This window comes from Centruroides sculpturatus, unplaced genomic scaffold, assembly GCF_000671375.1.
Source record: "Centruroides sculpturatus isolate CEXI.00-Female unplaced genomic scaffold, Cexi_2.0 scaffold1764, whole genome shotgun sequence".
Classification (NCBI taxonomy): Eukaryota; Metazoa; Arthropoda; class Arachnida; order Scorpiones; family Buthidae; genus Centruroides; species Centruroides sculpturatus.
This window is the reverse complement of record NW_019386083.1, coordinates 114,585-131,957: the sequence shown is the minus strand read 5'-3', so window position 1 is coordinate 131,957 and position 17,373 is coordinate 114,585. Positions and strand designations below refer to the sequence as shown.

At 32.9% G+C, this 17,373-nt stretch overlaps 2 protein-coding genes and 2 non-coding genes across 6 annotated transcripts in view; 1 reads left to right on the top strand and 3 right to left on the bottom strand.

Annotated features, from left to right (window-relative positions):
- Positions 1 to 898: 898 nt before the first annotated feature.
- On the bottom strand, positions 899 to 5,277 carry LOC111613485. Of its 2 annotated transcripts, XM_023354840.1 has the most exons (6): positions 5,187 to 5,277; positions 4,672 to 4,821; positions 2,626 to 2,798; positions 1,849 to 1,941; positions 1,541 to 1,771; positions 899 to 1,423 (listed from the first exon to the last, which is right to left on the bottom strand). In XM_023354840.1, the coding sequence occupies exons 1-6, from the start codon at positions 5,227 to 5,229 to the stop codon at positions 1,409 to 1,411; spliced, it is 705 nt and encodes a 234-aa protein (XP_023210608.1). In that variant the 5' UTR covers positions 5,230 to 5,277; the 3' UTR covers positions 899 to 1,408. The 2 variants fall into 2 exon arrangements, with proteins under 2 accessions (XP_023210608.1, XP_023210609.1); XM_023354841.1 differs by lacking the exons at positions 2,626 to 2,798; positions 4,672 to 4,821; positions 5,187 to 5,277 and adding exons at positions 3,268 to 3,590; positions 4,456 to 4,536.
- Positions 5,278 to 8,529: 3,252 nt separating this feature from the next.
- Trnav-cac lies at positions 8,530 to 8,599 on the top strand. Its single transcript has one exon. It is a non-coding gene; the product is annotated as a tRNA-Val (tRNA).
- Positions 8,600 to 10,590: 1,991 nt separating this feature from the next.
- Positions 10,591 to 10,663, bottom strand: Trnav-uac. The gene has a single exon. It is a non-coding gene; the product is annotated as a tRNA-Val (tRNA).
- A 1,120-nt stretch (positions 10,664 to 11,783) lies between these two features.
- The window catches only part of LOC111613484, a 17,071-nt gene continuing 11,481 nt past the window's right edge, over positions 11,784 to 17,373 (bottom strand). Inside the window, exons 1-5 of one of the 2 annotated variants that reach the window (XM_023354838.1) lie at positions 13,917 to 14,001; positions 13,229 to 13,551; positions 12,453 to 12,545; positions 12,145 to 12,375; positions 11,784 to 12,026 (exon numbers count right to left, since the gene is read on the bottom strand). In XM_023354838.1, the coding sequence (XP_023210606.1) occupies positions 12,012 to 12,026; positions 12,145 to 12,375; positions 12,453 to 12,545; positions 13,229 to 13,551; positions 13,917 to 13,959 (705 nt within the window). In that variant the 5' untranslated portion in view covers positions 13,960 to 14,001 and the 3' untranslated portion in view covers positions 11,784 to 12,011. Of the gene's footprint in view, positions 12,027 to 12,144; positions 12,376 to 12,452; positions 12,546 to 13,228; positions 13,552 to 13,916; positions 14,002 to 17,373 lie in introns of those variants that run through there. The other variant, XM_023354839.1, reaches the window with a different exon arrangement.

Here is a 17,373-nt window from a genome sequence, read left to right as displayed (position 1 = left end):
TTAATATAAAATATATGTGTTGCTTTTAGTACTGTTTTTCTCCTGTGTATCATACTTTCCCTGTTAACAATAGCCATGCAGATCATCTGTGTTTAGAGAAAATTTTTTGATTTTAAATGACATGACTTTAGGAGGAAACAGAAGTTGCCTTATAGTTAATCCAGGTCATTTGACCGTACACTTTCCATACCTCGTTTTAACTTTCATTTATCTAATACCTTTTTCGAGATTAACAGAGAAAAACTGGCAGTGAGACGACATAGGAATTCTGTCTACAACTTTTTCAAATTGCAGCCCAACAACACGCACGATTCTATTAATTCCCGTTGAATCAATTTATAAATTACAGAAATAAAAAAAATTGACAATCTACACAATGTAAAGATTCAAAAATCTATTAAGAAGTCTTCAAAAAAAACTATGCAAATATATAAAAAAAATTACAAGTTGACCATTAGCCGAAGGAAGCAATGGGCATTTTTTAAAATTACTGTTTCAAACTGGTAAGCACGGAGAGAAAATTCTTATCAAATCCATCGCGATTTCGGCCATGCTCAACTTAAGAGGATTGAGGAATAAGACATTAGCTACGGACAATTATAGCTCTCGCTCGCACCACAGGCACACACACACACTACAGAAAATAAAGTTAGGTTGATCTGGAAATATAGTATATACTGTACTGTACATATTTATTTGTATAATCGCCAGTTTTATTGAGGCACAAAAATGTATAATAAAAATAATTTAGTTATATATCAGAAATTGATTGTACATTCTTTATGTTTGCATATATATATTTCATATGTTTCATTCTGTAGTCACGTTTCCGCTCTGAGAGCAGTGGAAGAACCCTTTTTAAGGGGTCGAAGATGAATGGTCGAGACGGTAGCCCATCGAATGTGTGTTAGCAACTCTTCAGTAATTTTTCATAGACATTCTGTCGCGATTGTGTTGGGACACGATCCTTATCATCCGGCAGCCCAATCTTCCGATGTGCGTGAAAAAAAAACACTAAGTACCCATAAAAATGGAATGAGACAAATATTAAATTTCTAGTATATTACAAATCAATAATTCAGATTAAATTTCCGATAACTTTTTTCATTGATTTAACTCAGATATTAGTTTTATTACTATATATTTAAAACATTAAATCATACATACATAGTCTCATAAATCCGCAAACATATTGTAACTATAATATATTGACATATGTATTAAAGTCACATTTCACATATAAAAGTCATTAAAGTTTGAGATTTATTTTATAATATTTAAACGAATAAAGTATACTTTTCATGTCATAAAAATTGCAAATTTCGCAGATTTTTTCGTTTATATAAAAAATATTTTATGAAAATAGTTAAAAATTTCGCCAAATATTCCGCAATCTTCATGCATACATTTACGGACGAATGCCCTAAAATAAACAATTATTAAATGAAATTTAAAATAAATAAACATAATCCTTACATGAAAATAAATATACTAATGTTATAAAATGTATAAATATGTTAAAATAGAAAATTACACATACCATAAAAATATAATTATCGATTTGTTCCAGACTTGGATAGTCAACTTCAATGTCAACTTCAACAATTTCTAAAAATCTACGAGTTATTTCTAGTACTTCAATTAGATGATTTTGAAAGAGTAAAGTTTTCATTTTATAGGGATCAATGAACCTACAATTACTCTTCAAGACGTCGTGACAATGTAAGGATTCAACCATTATTTGCATCACTGTAACTCTGCAGAATATTGCCTTTTCAATGCAATTTAAAATATTAATAATTATAAATTCTAAATATTTAAGAAGAACAGAAATACAATGAAATTTACTTCAAATTCTTCATTTCTTGTTAGATGCAACCCTCTTGAATAATATGATGCGAAATCACGCATTATGTTCGCTTCATAATTAATATCACTGAACTGCAAAAAAAAAATTATATGAAATATGTCAACAAATAAACCTCGATTGTAATGTAATATTTTAAATACAGTACAGTATATATGATCATGTATAAATTACACTTCGCCATTTCTTTATTACATGTTATTGTACAACTTGATTTATTTGCACACAGCATACAAACGTGAGGTGGATGCCTGTCAGGATAGCTTTCTATGAAAAACTACCCATTTATGTGTTACAAATGTGAATAAAACCCAGAATAAAACATGGACGAAGGGGTGTTTATGTATCTTTAACTTTCTCAGTTTGCTAGCCTGGCTGAAGAAAGTATCAAAAGTCTCGAGATTCACTCCAACTTCTTGCTGTACAATAAGATTCAATATAAGTGCATTCTATTTTAATACTTATGTACTGTATTTTAAATATAAAGAGTTGACAGACTTTTTATAACAGTTAGTAACTTACCGTAATTGTCATCCGATAAAATTCTACTATTTTATAAAAATTAATTTGAAGACACAGTCTGTTTAAACTAAGAACCGCCGTTTAGTATTCCAGAATAAAAACATTTACAACATCAAAAAGCAACCTAAAAACAAAGGTCAGGTCGTCAAACGTTTGTATTGTAGAAAACTAGAAGGAAATAAACGGCGATTCCTGTTTAGACAGACTGTGTCTTTAAATTAATTTTCACAACTTACCGTAACATCTCTCGCTCTTAGCACTGTTCTACGTAAATGAGGAATCACATCTTTCGTATACCATCGATTTTCGTACCTTCCATACATTTTAGGTATTAATTCAGCCTTATTATACAACATTTTTAAATGACAATATTTACATCCAAATCCATCTGGATTCACGTCCGTATTACATAANTTACAAATGTGAATAAAACCCAGAATAAAACATGGACGAAGGGGTGTTTATGTATCTTTAACTTCCTCAGTTTGCTAGTCTGGCTGAAGAAAGTATCAAAAGTCTCGAGATTCACTCCAACTTCTTGCTGTACAATAAGATTCCATACAGGTGCATTCTATTTTAATACGTATGTACTATATTTTAAATATTAAGAGTTGACAGACTTTTTATAACAGTTAATAACTTACCGTAATTGTCATCCGATAAAATTCTACTATTTTATAAAAATCAATTTGAAGACAGAGTCTGTTTAAACTGACACCGCCGTTTAGTATTCTAGAATAAAAACATTTACAACATCAAAAAGCAACCTAAAAACAAAGGTCAGGTCGTCAAACGTTTGTATTGTAGAACACTAGAAGAAATAAACGGCGGTTCCTGTTCAGACAGACTGTGTCTTCAAATTAATTTTCACAACTTACCGTAACATCTCTCGCGGTTACTACTGTTCTACGTAAATGAGGAATCACATCTTTCGTATACCATCGATTTTCGTACCTTCCATACATTTTAGGTTTTAATTCAGCCCTTTTATACAACATTTCTAAATGACAATATTTACATCCAAATCCATCTGGATTCACGTCCGTATTACATAAGCCATCCATGTTATTACAAACGTATTCTTGTCTCTCTCTAATACTGCTTATAAAAAACTCTATGCAATTTTTGCAGGCAGGACCTCCATAATAGTCTGTCCACGCTTGACGTTTTCCACATACACAGACTGACATGATATTTTTACCTGCAATACATTCATTAGTTTTAGTTTCTTTACAATAATTCATTTTTTAAGAGCTTTAACAGTAGACCCCACTATAACACTGTTGATAATTCCGTGTTATATGAATTCCATTTTGTACGAATCACTTTGATTTTACAAATATTGCGTGTCGGGCTCTGAACGGGTCACGTATTTGTAAAACCTAAGTGACTCGTACTAAATGGAATTCATATAACAAGGAGTTATCAACAGTGTCATAGGGGGGCCTACTGTATTAATCTATAGATATATATAAAAATAGACGTGTATGTCCCTATATTTCACTTTTTCGCCAAAACTACACATCGCACGTGAATAGTGTTTGTATGTGATAATAGCCTCAAATCTCCATTCGTGCATAGGGGTGGTTGCGTCTCGATAGCTATAAAGTTGCGGAAGATATGGGCTTCAAAGAGTTTGAAAGTGGCTTTCTATTTGGATGTTTTGTTCGAATTCGTTCGAATTAAATTCGAACATAAAATTCGAATATTGATTCGATTATAGAACGATTGTAAACGTTTCAGAAACGTTGAAAATTGTTCGTTTGACTTGACGTAAACAGTACACGTTCAAAAATAGAATCGGGACCAGGTCTCTAATTAGTCTATAAACGGGGAACCTAATTCTTGCATTTTGTGAAAACGGGTAAGATTGGCTATAATGTAATTATCTTAATCTTCACTATCGTTACTTTTTAAAAAGCCAGCGAAGCGGTTCCTTGCAGCTAGTCTATATATAAAACTAAAACACATAGTAACTCATCATTAATATTATACTTTATACTCTACTTTACGAATGTAAATTAATGTTAAAATTAATAAAAATCAAAATAAATTATCGACGTTACCTCTAATAAATCTAAAATTTTCTATTTGTTCTATAGTTGCCATGATCGTAGATTATTTAAAAGATTAAAATACAATCAAATTCGATGAGCAAAAAATGTAAATTAAAACTTGAATTTTTACTCTTATATTGTGTTTAAGTGATTTGCATAATACTCACGTGTTATTACGAACTTTCACTCGATTTATCTAATTATTATNACTCACGTTTGTATTACATAAACCATTCATATTATCACAAACGTATTCTTGTCTCTCTCTAATACTGCTTATAAAAAACTCTATGCAATTTTTGCAGGCAGGACCTCCATAATAGTCTGTCCACGCTTGACGTTTTCCACATACACAGACTGACATTATATTTCTACCTGCAAGACATTCATTACTTTTAGTTTCTTTACAATAAGTCGTTTCTCAAAAGCTTTTACAGTAGACCCACCTATAACACTGTTGATAATTCCGTGTTATATGAATTTCATTTTGTACGAGTCGGTTACATTTTACAAATATTGTGTGTCGGGCTGTGAACGACTCACGTATTTGTAAAATGTAAGTTACACAAAATTATATTACACAAAATTATCAACAGTGTTTTAGGTGGCCTACTGTATTAATCTATATATAAAACTAAAACAGATAATAACTCACCATTAATATTATACTTTATACTCTACTTTACGAATGTAAATTAATGTTAAAATTAATAAAAATCAAAATAAATTATCGACGTTACCTCTAATAAATCTAAAATTTTCTATTTGTTCTATAGTTGCCATGATCGTAGATTATTTAAAAGATTAAAATACAATCAAATTCGATGAGCAAAAAATGTAAATTAAAACTTGAATTTTTACTCTTATATTGTGTTTAAGTGATTTGCATAATACTCACGTGTTATTACGAACTTTCACTCGATTTATCTAATTATTATATAATTAAAGATGTTAGTAATACAGAAAAATATTTATTAATTTTTACTCAAATATTTAATGATCTTAATAGTATTTTAGCAATTAACGGGATGTGATTACAACAATTGCAATTTACGTTTACAGGTTTATCTTTATTATTATTAATAGAGAGGTTGAGGTACAAATTCACACTTGGCAGTTACGTATAAATACTTCTTACTTAGTTAATGTTAAACTTTTCTTGTTTATTACGAAAATCGGATAGTAACAAAGAGATGAATTTCGTGATACGGAATAAAACGTCATTGCTGTATCACGTGACGGCTCCAATCTTTATTATATATGCACCCCAGATTCAAATTCCAGTGAATTTTTCCGTATAGAAAAACTTTGCAACTGAACTTTTTATATAGAAAATTAAAATTTATGGACAAAAGCATGCGCATCAAATTTGATTTATTTTAATTGTCCGCCCGGTAAGACAAACTGGTGCAATGATTCGTCAAAATCATTCTCTTTATAAAGAAAGACACGGAAATTACGAAATTGGCCGCAAAATGCAAATTTATAACATTAAATCGAGTCACTAAGCAACAATAAAATTTTCAGGTTGTTGAGAGAGAATCTATTGTTGACTCGTGCGATTGTTTAATGTGAGTGCTTTTTCTAGTTTTGCTTCGTTTGCAGCGGTTGTTTAAAGTGATGTAAGTTTACACTATGATCTTTGTACATTTAAATACTTTTTAACTTTGATGAGCAAAATATCACAGTTGGCGGCGATGGGTTTCGATAAGAATTGATCGGTTTCCTTCGGAGGATTCGCATCTTTCCATTGTTAAAGCAAAATAAACATTAATAAATAGCCTACTTTAAAATCTGTTATTCCCCGCTATAGTTTATAAATTTCATACGTATATATATTAATATCCCGTATGAAATTCGTTTGAATCTTAATTAATTAAAATAATTCCTATATTTTCGCTGTTGTTTTGTGTTATGGCAGTCAACAGAATAGTACAATTTTTGTAAACTAATTCCTCTATCGAACATTAAAAATTGTCGAAAAGATTTAAATTATTATATATATAATATTCTTTTCTAACAGGAATTAATCATTTTTGCATTAAAAATTTACAATTCAGATTCAAATAGGAATATTTGTCAATAAATCGTCTAATTATCTTTTGAAGAATGGAGAATTTCAGAGAGTTAAAGAAGTTGCCATCTCGGACAATGCAGAATCCGAGGATGACGCCTGGTCTTGGCCAGGTGTCATGAGTGCTTCCGACAGATGCGCAGGAGAAGCGTCATACACCGGACGTCAAACAAGTAGTGTTCGTAACTCCGGACGAAACCGCCTCGTCTCTCGTCTAATATCTAGAGGGGCGATATCCGGAGGTTCCGGAATGGACGGTGGAGACCGAAAGGAGTCCGAAAATGTGGTGGAAGAGTCTGTCGAGCGTAAAAGGCCTTGGTGGAAACGGATGTTTCTCTGCTGGAAGATATAAACCTCTTATCTGGCCAGGCCTTTTTGCACAGATTTCGACTTTTCACCGAATGTAACACATCGGCACTCGAAAGTGACCTTTCACCCGAATATGGCACTTACCAGGAATTGACCTTTCACCCGGCTACGACTTAATTTACGGCACTTGACTTTCCATCCCAATTTACGGACCGATCCTTCGACACCATTCGAGATTCGGTTAAGAGCATATAGAACAACGACAGTGACGTAAAGTAGTGTTTTCGTGTTTAATTAAAGGCTGTTTAAACGACTATAACTAGCCAAAACAACTTATATTATACAGACTTTTACACTGTATTTTATTTGGTGTTCTGCTGCTAAAAAGTTTCACCGCGAAATAACGAATATTTGCCACTAAAATGCATACCAGACGAATTTAAATAAACCAAAAAATACACGTACTCGGTTTGTGTACTCCACAATCATAATTACTTCAACAATTAAATTTGTACATAAATTTTTATATTCAATAAAAGTAATTAAATTCTATATTAAATGTTTACAGATTCGATATTTATTAAAGCTGCGCATCATTTGATGAATTTATAATTAATAATAGTGTTTCTAACAGTTATGACAGATGACGAAAACAGAAAACATGTGCCCAATTCATAACGAAAGAAAAATATTTAAATTTAATGAGCCAAATATAATTTTAAACAGTTGGAAGTTTGTACCAAAACAATGCCATGAAAAATGGAATTTCATAAAAATAAAAGACAAGTTTTACGAAATATTTAGTCCCAACGACCCTTATATAGTTTAATACCTTTCGTAGTGGGGCTATAGCGCATTAATTCCGAATCTGAAGGAGAAGGTGCGCTCGGAACTTTTGCCGGGAATGGCAGGAAAAACCGACATGACTAACCTATCGTAAAGATCGGGTTTGATCAAATAATCTAGAAGCAATCCTACAAATACCATTACGAAACTTACAGTAAGGGAGACAATGGATACAATCATGTGAACTTCTAATGCCATGTTGATCTTTCTGGAAATAAATAAAGAAATAACCTAAATATACTACATTTAAAACAAAAAAATTAAAATGTTTTTCTATACGCAATAGTTGGATAAGGCAATGTAATACATGAGTGATCTATCAATGGGTATTGCGTGCCAGGACTTTCTATAGGAGACTAGCCTTTATTTTGGTATTAGACAAGTGAAACCCGGAAAACTGCACGTGGTAAGGTGCGACCGCAAACTGAATGAAAAAGTTTGTGGAGAAATTTTTAATATCTCTTACACGGTGGCATCTGCCTCCACATGCCTCAAAATATAGATCGATTGCGTTTAAATGCCGATACTTGCTTTGATAAAAACATACAGCATTTTTTACATTTTGCATTTTTATGCATTGATGGAGTTATTTTTTCACGAAAATGTCGAACAAATTTTTTTATTGAAGTGTTTATATTCAACTTAGGCATTCGCCTTTCTCTTTTCATAATTTTTTTTTTCATTATATGATCTCGAGCCAAAACTTTTCGCTAGCCACTATATAAAGGCTAGAATTAAAAATTTAATTTTTAATTCAGACGAATTTTGTAAATAACTGACGGATTTACTGCTAAATTGAAGTTAGCATAACGATTTAAGTGCTTTTAGAGAAGTTATGTGCTCGTGACTATCGAGTGATTGTGGTGTAGTTATCACATCCGCTTCACACGCGGAAGGTCCCAGGTTCGAAACCTGGCAAGCACAGCTTTGCTCGATGGACATGCGGCATCTTATTATGCAACTGTGCTTTGGGGTGACGTTTGTATCTGTTACAGATCACGTGTTTCGATGAGGTTCGAAAATAGTGCATAATTAAAAACGGAAATGTGTATTTATTAAATTAACTTATCGATAAAACAAGCAACATAAGTGTCGAAACAGTTACATCGTCGTTCATATAGAATTGAGGAAAAAAATACTTAGAATGTAAAAAGGAAATTATTTAAAACGCGATAAGAAAAAGGGAGCGATGAGACGCAATATGATCGCGGGTGTCTAAGTCATCGACGAATAGCCATCAGAATCGAGAGGATGATGTCGGATAAATCGTCCAGGGCAAATCTTTTTCGCGACCTAACTTGGTCTCAAATTCTACCTCGAGACTGATAAGAGACCAATCGTGGAGCGAGGAAGGGAAGGCCCAACCAATCGGAAATAAAATTGAGAACGTCACGTTGAGGTTATCACGTCCGGTTTTTCACGCGGAAGGTCACAAATTCGAAACCCAGCAGACACACGCTTGTTTTTTGTTTGTGCCCTACGCCACACCTTCTTTTATTAATTTTTGTTTTTTTCGTCGCTTTTTAACGTGTTCGTTTTCCTCATTCGAAAGTCTTGCTTTTTTTCTTTGTATGGATTTTGCCCACGCTTAAGCACAATGCGAAAAAGAGTCATACCCAAAGGACACGATCGTTACAATACGCGTATGTTAACTCGTTCGTTTACGTTCGGAAACAATATTAAATATTATTCAACGTTTAAAGTATATCCAAGGAATATCCCTAGCCAAGACAAGGCAAAATATGGTGATGTGTCGAAGTACGTTTAATGGTTGGTGGACAACACGTGGATTCACGAAGAAAAATCTACAGACCATCATTTGTATGGCACCAATTGTGACAATATAGGGTACCATAAATTATCAGTAGCGAATTGTCATGGTGAACATATTTACAAAGATACAAGTTTAATTAATTATTCTTTGGGAATTTCTTCATAATTTCTTTTATTTCTTAAAATTATTGTTTTTCTTAATAATCTTAATAATAGATATTTTAATATTTTTAAAATTTGTAAAATGTTTTAATAAATATTATTACTAAACATATTCGAGTTATTCATTAAATATGCAGTAAATTTGAAAGCAAAAGGACAGCGTGCTGCTTTTAGTCAGAAGGACACATTTTATTTCTAGAAAAATACATTAAATTCGAAGATTGTATTGAGTGTTAAGCAAGTGGATATTTTCGACATTTCCGTACAAATCGTACAGATTATATTGGGATAAGTATCGTTATTGGAATGAGAAACATAAACCATCGTTTAATAACATTAAATGTGAGTGCGGCTTGCGGCCCTTGGTACCTGCTGTGTTAGGACGTTGGTGGAAGGAAAGAAATGCACCGATCGATTTATTCAATCTGATTTTGCTTGTGTTACTCACTCGTACGCCATCAATTCAAAAATTTCTAAAACGCGTGGAAATGCCCTTTGCAGCAAATAGAGAGAGCATACTTCAAGGGAAAAATCTGCAATGTAATTTGAAACAAAAAAAAAATCGCATGTCACGCGTGGCAACCTGCATTTATCATAATGATGAACGGCGTTGAACGAAATATCTCTAAACGGGTTTTCAAAGAAATCGATAAACATCACCTCAGAGAAATGATCATGAAAATTGCATCTCTTCTAGCTCATTGGGAGTTTTCGCATTTCAAAGCGGAGACGATAAAGTTGTGCGTTAGCCGACAGTGCGACAGGGATTTTAAGTTACGGTCTAACACAAAATGCGCCACACGTTTAAGTTTGGGAAACAACACTTTCGTTCGGTACCGCAGAAGCAACGGCTCCACACCGAGTCAATCATTACCTGTTAAACAAACTAATAAAAGAAAAGTTCACGGTCAAACAAGAAGACCGAACTGCTATCACCGCCTGCGTCGAAGAAACACCCTCTTCGGCCTGTCTAAAAATATTGTGTCTGTCAGGGATCGAACCTGAGACCTTCCGCGTGTAAAGCGGACGTGATAACCGCTACACCACAGACACCTGCCTCAGAACAACGGAATGGAATTTCATCTTCTTGATCCTGAATCGTATTCAAAACTGATTTTCTACTTTCGGAACTACCGACGTTATCGCATAGCTTCAGTCAAGGGAAACGTCGAAGGAATTTCGTAAACATTCAAGCAAACGAAGAGAGCGGAAAGGTCTTTGCCAACGTCGCACGCCAGAAAACGAATGCGAGTTGTTCCTCTGTGAAAACGGCGAAGCAATTTGGTGATTGAAAATCACGTAACCGAAAAATAAAATGAGAATACGACTTTGTCAGTTTGATCTGCCAGGAATCGCCATTTCACATGCAAACACCTGGAGACCTGGACCTTTTGATTGAAAAACTAACATTTACTATGCTACAAGCATATGACTTCTTTGAAGCATATGAATTGAGAAATCCGCGTTATCCCCCGAGATTCCCGCGCCGCGAATCACATCGATTTCCCCCGCGATCGCAACCCGTTAACCCGCAAGGACAACCCCGCGCCGCATAGCTTATAATTTTAAGACATGCTAATTTTAAGACATAAGACATAAGCTACGGACAATTATAGCTCTCGCTCGCACCACAGGCACACACACTACAGAAAATGCTCTGCAAATATAGTACGTACTGTACATATTTATTTGTGTAATCGACATTTTTATCGAAGCACAAAAATGTATGATAAAAATAATTTAGTAATAAATATCAGAAACTGATTCTACATTTTTCATGTTTGCACATATGTATATTTCATATTTTTCATTCTATAGTCACGTTTCCACTCTGAGAGCAGTGGAAAGACCATTTTTAAGGGGTCAAAGATGAATGGTCGAGACGGTAGCCTATCGAATCTGTGTTAGCAATGTTCAGTAATTTTTCATGGACATTCTGTCGCAGTTGTGTCTCGAGACGACCCTTATCATCCGGCATCCCCATTTTTTGAAGTGCGAGAAAAAGGACACTAAGTACCCATAAAAATGGAATGAGACAAATATTAAATTTCTAGTAGATTACAAATCAATAATTCAGATTAAATTTCCGATATCTTTCTTCATTGATTTCACTCAGATATTAGTTTTATTACTATTTATTCAAAACATTAAATAATACATACATAGTCTCATAAATCCGCATACATATTGTAATTATAATATTTTGACATATGTATTAAAGTCACATTTCAGATATAAAAGTCATTAAACATTGAAATTTATTTTAGAATATTTAAACGAATAAAGTATATTTTTCATGTCATAAAAATTGCAAATTTCGCAGTATTTGTTCGTTTCAAATAAAATATATTTAATGAAAATAGTTAAAAATTTCACCAAATATTCCGCAATCTTCATGCATTTACGGAAGAATTCCCTAAAATAGACAATTATTAAATGAAATTTTTCAACAAATAAACATAATCCTTACATGAAAATAAATATACTAATGTTATAAAATGTATAAATATGTTAAAATAGAAAATTACACATACCATAAAAATATAATTATCGATTTGTTCCAGACTTGGATAGTCAACTTCAATGTCAACTTCAACAATTTCTAAAAATCTACGAGTTATTTCTAGTACTTCAATTAGATGATTTTGAAAGAGTAAAGTTTTCATTTTATAGGGATCAATGAACCTACAATTACTCTTCAAGACGTCGTGACAATGTAAGGATTCAACCATTATTTGCATCACTGTAACTCTGCAGAATATTGCCTTTTCAATGCAATTTAAAATATTAATAATTATAAATTCTAAATATTTAAGAAGAACAGAAATACAATGAAATTTACTTCAAATTCTTCATTTCTTGTTAGATGCAACCCTCTTGAATAATATGATGCGAAATCACGCATTATGTTCGCTTCATAATTAATATCACTGAACTGCAAAAAAAATTTATATGAAATATGTCAACAAATAAACCTCGATTGTAATGTAATATTTTAAATACAGTACAGTATATATGATCATGTATAAATTACACTTCGCCATTTCTTTATTACATGTTATTGTACAACTTGATTTATTTGCACACAGCATACAAACGTGAGGTGGATGCCTGTCAGGATAGCTTTCTATGAAAAACTACCCATTTATGAGTTACAAATGTGAATAAAACCCAGAATAAAACATGGACGAAGGGGTGTTTATGTATCTTTAACTTTCTCAGTTTGCTAGCCTGGCTGAAGAAAGTATCAAAAGTCTCGAGATTCACTCCAACTTCTTGCTGTACAATAAGATTCAATATAAGTGCATTCTATTTTAATACTTATGTACTGTATTTTAAATATAAAGAGTTGACAGACTTTTTATAACAGTTAGTAACTTACCGTAATTGTCATCCGATAAAATTCTACTATTTTATAAAAATTAATTTGAAGACACAGTCTGTTTAAACTAAGAACCGCCGTTTAGTATTCCAGAATAAAAACATTTACAACATCAAAAAGCAACCTAAAAACAAAGGTCAGGTCGTCAAACGTTTGTATTGTAGAAAACTAGAAGGAAATAAACGGCGATTCCTGTTTAGACAGACTGTGTCTTTAAATTAATTTTCACAACTTACCGTAACATCTCTCGCTCTTAGCACTGTTCTACGTAAATGAGGAATCACATCTTTCGTATACCATCGATTTTCGTACCTTCCATACATTTTAGGTATTAATTCAGCCTTATTATACAACATTTTTAAATGACAATATTTACATCCAAATCCATCTGGATTCACGTCCGTATTACATAAACCATTCATATTATCACAAACGTATTCTTGTCTCTCTCTAATACTGCTTATAAAAAACTCTATGCAATTTTTGCAGGCAGGACCTCCATAATAGTCTGTCCACGCTTGACGTTTTCCACATACACAGACTGACATTATATTTCTACCTGCAAGACATTCATTACTTTTAGTTTCTTTACAATAAGTCGTTTCTCAAAAGCTTTTACAGTAGACCCACCTATAACACTGTTGATAATTCCGTGTTATATGAATTTCATTTTGTACGAGTCGGTTACATTTTACAAATATTGTGTGTCGGGCTGTGAACGACTCACGTATTTGTAAAATGTAAGTTACACAAAATTATATTACACAAAATTATCAACAGTGTTTTAGGTGGCCTACTGTATTAATCTATATATAAAACTAAAACAGATAATAACTCACCATTAATATTATACTTTATACTCTACTTTACGAATGTAAATTAATGTTAAAATTAATAAAAATCAAAATAAATTATCGACGTTACCTCTAATAAATCTAAAATTTTCTATTTGTTCTATAGTTGCCATGATCGTAGATTATTTAAAAGATTAAAATACAATCAAATTCGATGAGCAAAAAATGTAAATTAAAACTTGAATTTTTACTCTTATATTGTGTTTAAGTGATTTGCATAATACTCACGTGTTATTACGAACTTTCACTCGATTTATCTAATTATTATATAATTAAAGATGTTAGTAATACAGAAAAATATTTATTAATTTTTACTCAAATATTTAATGATCTTAATAGTATTTTAGCAATTAACGGGATGTGATTACAACAATTGCAATTTACGTTTACAGGTTTATCTTTATTATTATTAATAGAGAGGTTGAGGTACAAATTCACACTTGGCAGTTACGTATAAATACTTCTTACTTAGTTAATGTTAAACTTTTCTTGTTTATTACGAAAATCGGATAGTAACAAAGAGATGAATTTCGTGATACGGAATAAAACGTCATTGCTGTATCACGTGACGGCTCCAATCTTTATTATATATGCACCCCAGATTCAAATTCCAGCGAATTTTTCCGTATAGAAAAACTTTGCAACTGAACTTTTTATATAGAAAATTAAAATTTATGGACAAAAGCATGCGCATCAAATTTCATTTATTTTAATTGAGACAAACTCGTGCAATGATTCGTCAAAATCATTGTCTTATTAAAGAAAGACACGGAAATGACGAAATTGGCCGCAAAATGCAAATTTATAACATTAAATCGAGTCACTAAGCAACAATAAAATTTTCAGGTTGTTGAGAGAGAATCTATTGTTGACTCGTGCGATTGTTTAATGTGAGTGCTTTTTCTAGTTTTGCTTCGTTTGCAGCGGTTGTTTAAAGTGATGTAAGTTTACACTACGACCTTTGTACATTTAAATACTTTTTAACTTTGATCAGAAAAATATCACAGTTGGCGGCGATGGGTTTCGATAAGAATTGATCGGTTTCCTTCGGAGGATTCGCATCTTTCCATTGTTAAAGCAAAATAAACATTAATAAATAGCCTACTTTAAAATCTGTTATTCCCCGCTATAGTTTATAAATTTCATACGTATATATATTAATATCCCGTATGAAATTCGTTTGAATCTTAATTAATTAAAATAATTCCTATATTTTCGCTGTTGTTTTGTGTTATGGCAGTCAACAGAATAGTACAATTTTTGTAAACTAATTCCTCTATCGAACATTAAAAATTGTCGAAAAGATTTAAATTATTATATATAGTAATATTCTTTTCTAACAGGAATTAATCATTTTTGCATTAAAAATTTACAATTCAGATTCGAATAGGAATTTTTGTCAATAAATTTTCTCATTATCTTTTGAAGAATGGAGAATTTCAGAGAGTTAAAGAAGTTGCCATCTCGGACAATGCAGAATCCGAGGATGACGGCTGGTCTTGGCCAGGTGTCATGAGTGCTTCCGAAAGATGCGCAGGAGAAGCGTCATACACCGGACGTCAAACAAGTGGTGGTCGTAACTCCGGACGACACCGCCTCGTCTCTCGTCTAATACCTGGAGGGGCGATATCCGAAAGTTCCGGAATGGACGGTGGAGACCGAAAGGAGTCCGAAAATGTGGTGGAAGAGTCTGTCGAGCGTAAAAGGCCTTGGTGGAAACGGATGTTTTTCTGCTGGAAGATATAAATCTCTTATTTGGCCAGGCCTTTTTGCACAGATTTCGACTTTTCACCAAATGTAACACATCGGCACTCGAAAGTGACCTTTTACCCGAATATGACACTCACCATGAATTGACCTTTCACCCGGCTACGACTTAATCGACTGGACTTGACTTTCCATCCCAATTTACGGACGGATACTTCGACACCATTCGAGATTCGGTTAAGAGCATATAGAACAACGACAGTGACATCAAGTAGTGTTCTCGTGTTTAATTATTTTTTCATGAAAATATCGAACAAATTTTTTTATTGAAGTGTTTATATTCAACTTAGGCATTGGCCTTTCTTTTTTCATAATGTTTTGTTTTTCATTATATAATCTCGAGCCAAAACTTTTCGATAGCCACTATATAAGGGCTAGAATTAAAAATTAAATGTTTACAAAATTTAATTTTTAATTCGGACGGATTTTGTAAATAACTGACGGATTCACTGCTAAATTGAAGTTAGCATAAGGATTTAAGTGCTTTTACAGAAGTTATGTGGTCGTGACTATCGAGTGATTGTGGTGTAGTTATCACATCCGCTTCACACGCGGAAGGTCCCAGGTTTGAAACCTGGCAAGCACAGCTTCAAGTTTTTGTCGCTTTGCTCGATGGACATGCGGCATCTTATTATGCAACTGTGCTTTCGAGTCACGTTTCTATCTGTCACTGATTACGTGTTTCGATGAGGTCCCGAAAATAGTGCATAATTAAAACGGAAATGTGTATTTATTAAATTAACTTATCGAGTAAACAACCAACATAAGTGTCGAAACAGTGACATCGTCGTTCATATAGAATTGAGGAAAAAATACTTAGAATGTAAAAAGGAAATTATTTAAAACGCGATAAGAAAAAGGGAGCGATGAGACGCAATATGATCGCGGGTGTCTAAGTCATCGACGAATAGCCATCAGAATCGAGAGGATGATGTCGGATAAACCGTCCAGGGCAAATCTTTTTCGCGACCTAACTTGGTCTCAAATTCTACCTCGAGACTAATAACAGACCGATCGCGGAGCGAGGAAGGGAAGGCCCAACCAATCGGAAATAAAATTGAGAACGTTACGTTGAAGTTATCACGTCCGCTTTTTCACGCGGAAGGTCCCAGGTTCGAAACCTAGCAGACACACGCTTGTTTTTTGTTTGTGCCCTACGCCACACCTTCTTTTATTAATATTTGTTTTTTTCGTCGCTTTTTAACGTGTTCGTTTTTTTCGTTCGAAAATCTTGCTTTTTTTCTTTGTATGGATTTTGCCCACGCTTAAGCACAATGCGAAAAAGAGTCATACCCAAAGGACACGATCGTTACAATACGCGTATGTTAACTCGTTCGTTTACGTTCGGAAACAATATTAAATATTATTCAACGTTTAAAGTATATCCAAGGAATATCCCTAGCCAGGACAAGGCAAAATATGGTGATGTGTCGAAGTAAGTTTAATGGTTGGTGGACAACACGTGGATTCACGAAGAAAAATCTACAGACCATCATTTGTATGGCACCAATTGTGACAATGTAGGGTACCATAAATTATCAGTAGCAAATTGTCATGGTGAACATATTTACAAAGATACAAGTTTAATTAATTATTCTTTGGGAATTTCTTCATAATTTCTTTTATTTCTTAAAATTATTGTTTTTCTTAATAATCTTAATAATAGATATTTTAATATTTTTAAAATTTGTAAAATGTTGTAATAAATATTATTACTAAACATATTCGAGTTATTCATTAAATATACAGTAAATTTTAAT

Excerpts from the sequence above, each read along its gene's own strand:
- LOC111613485 (XM_023354840.1), bottom strand. The coding sequence starts at position 5,229 with ATGGCAACTATAGAACAAATAGAAAATTTTAGATTTATTAGAG. Across the intron at positions 4,822-5,186 it reads AAATTTTAGATTTATTAGAG|GTAGAAATATAATGTCAGTC; the intron begins GTAACGTCGATA and ends AATGTCTTGCAG. Across the intron at positions 1,942-2,625 it reads TAAGAGCGAGAGATGTTACG|TTCAGTGATATTAATTATGA; the intron begins GTAAGTTGTGAA and ends TTTTTTTTGCAG.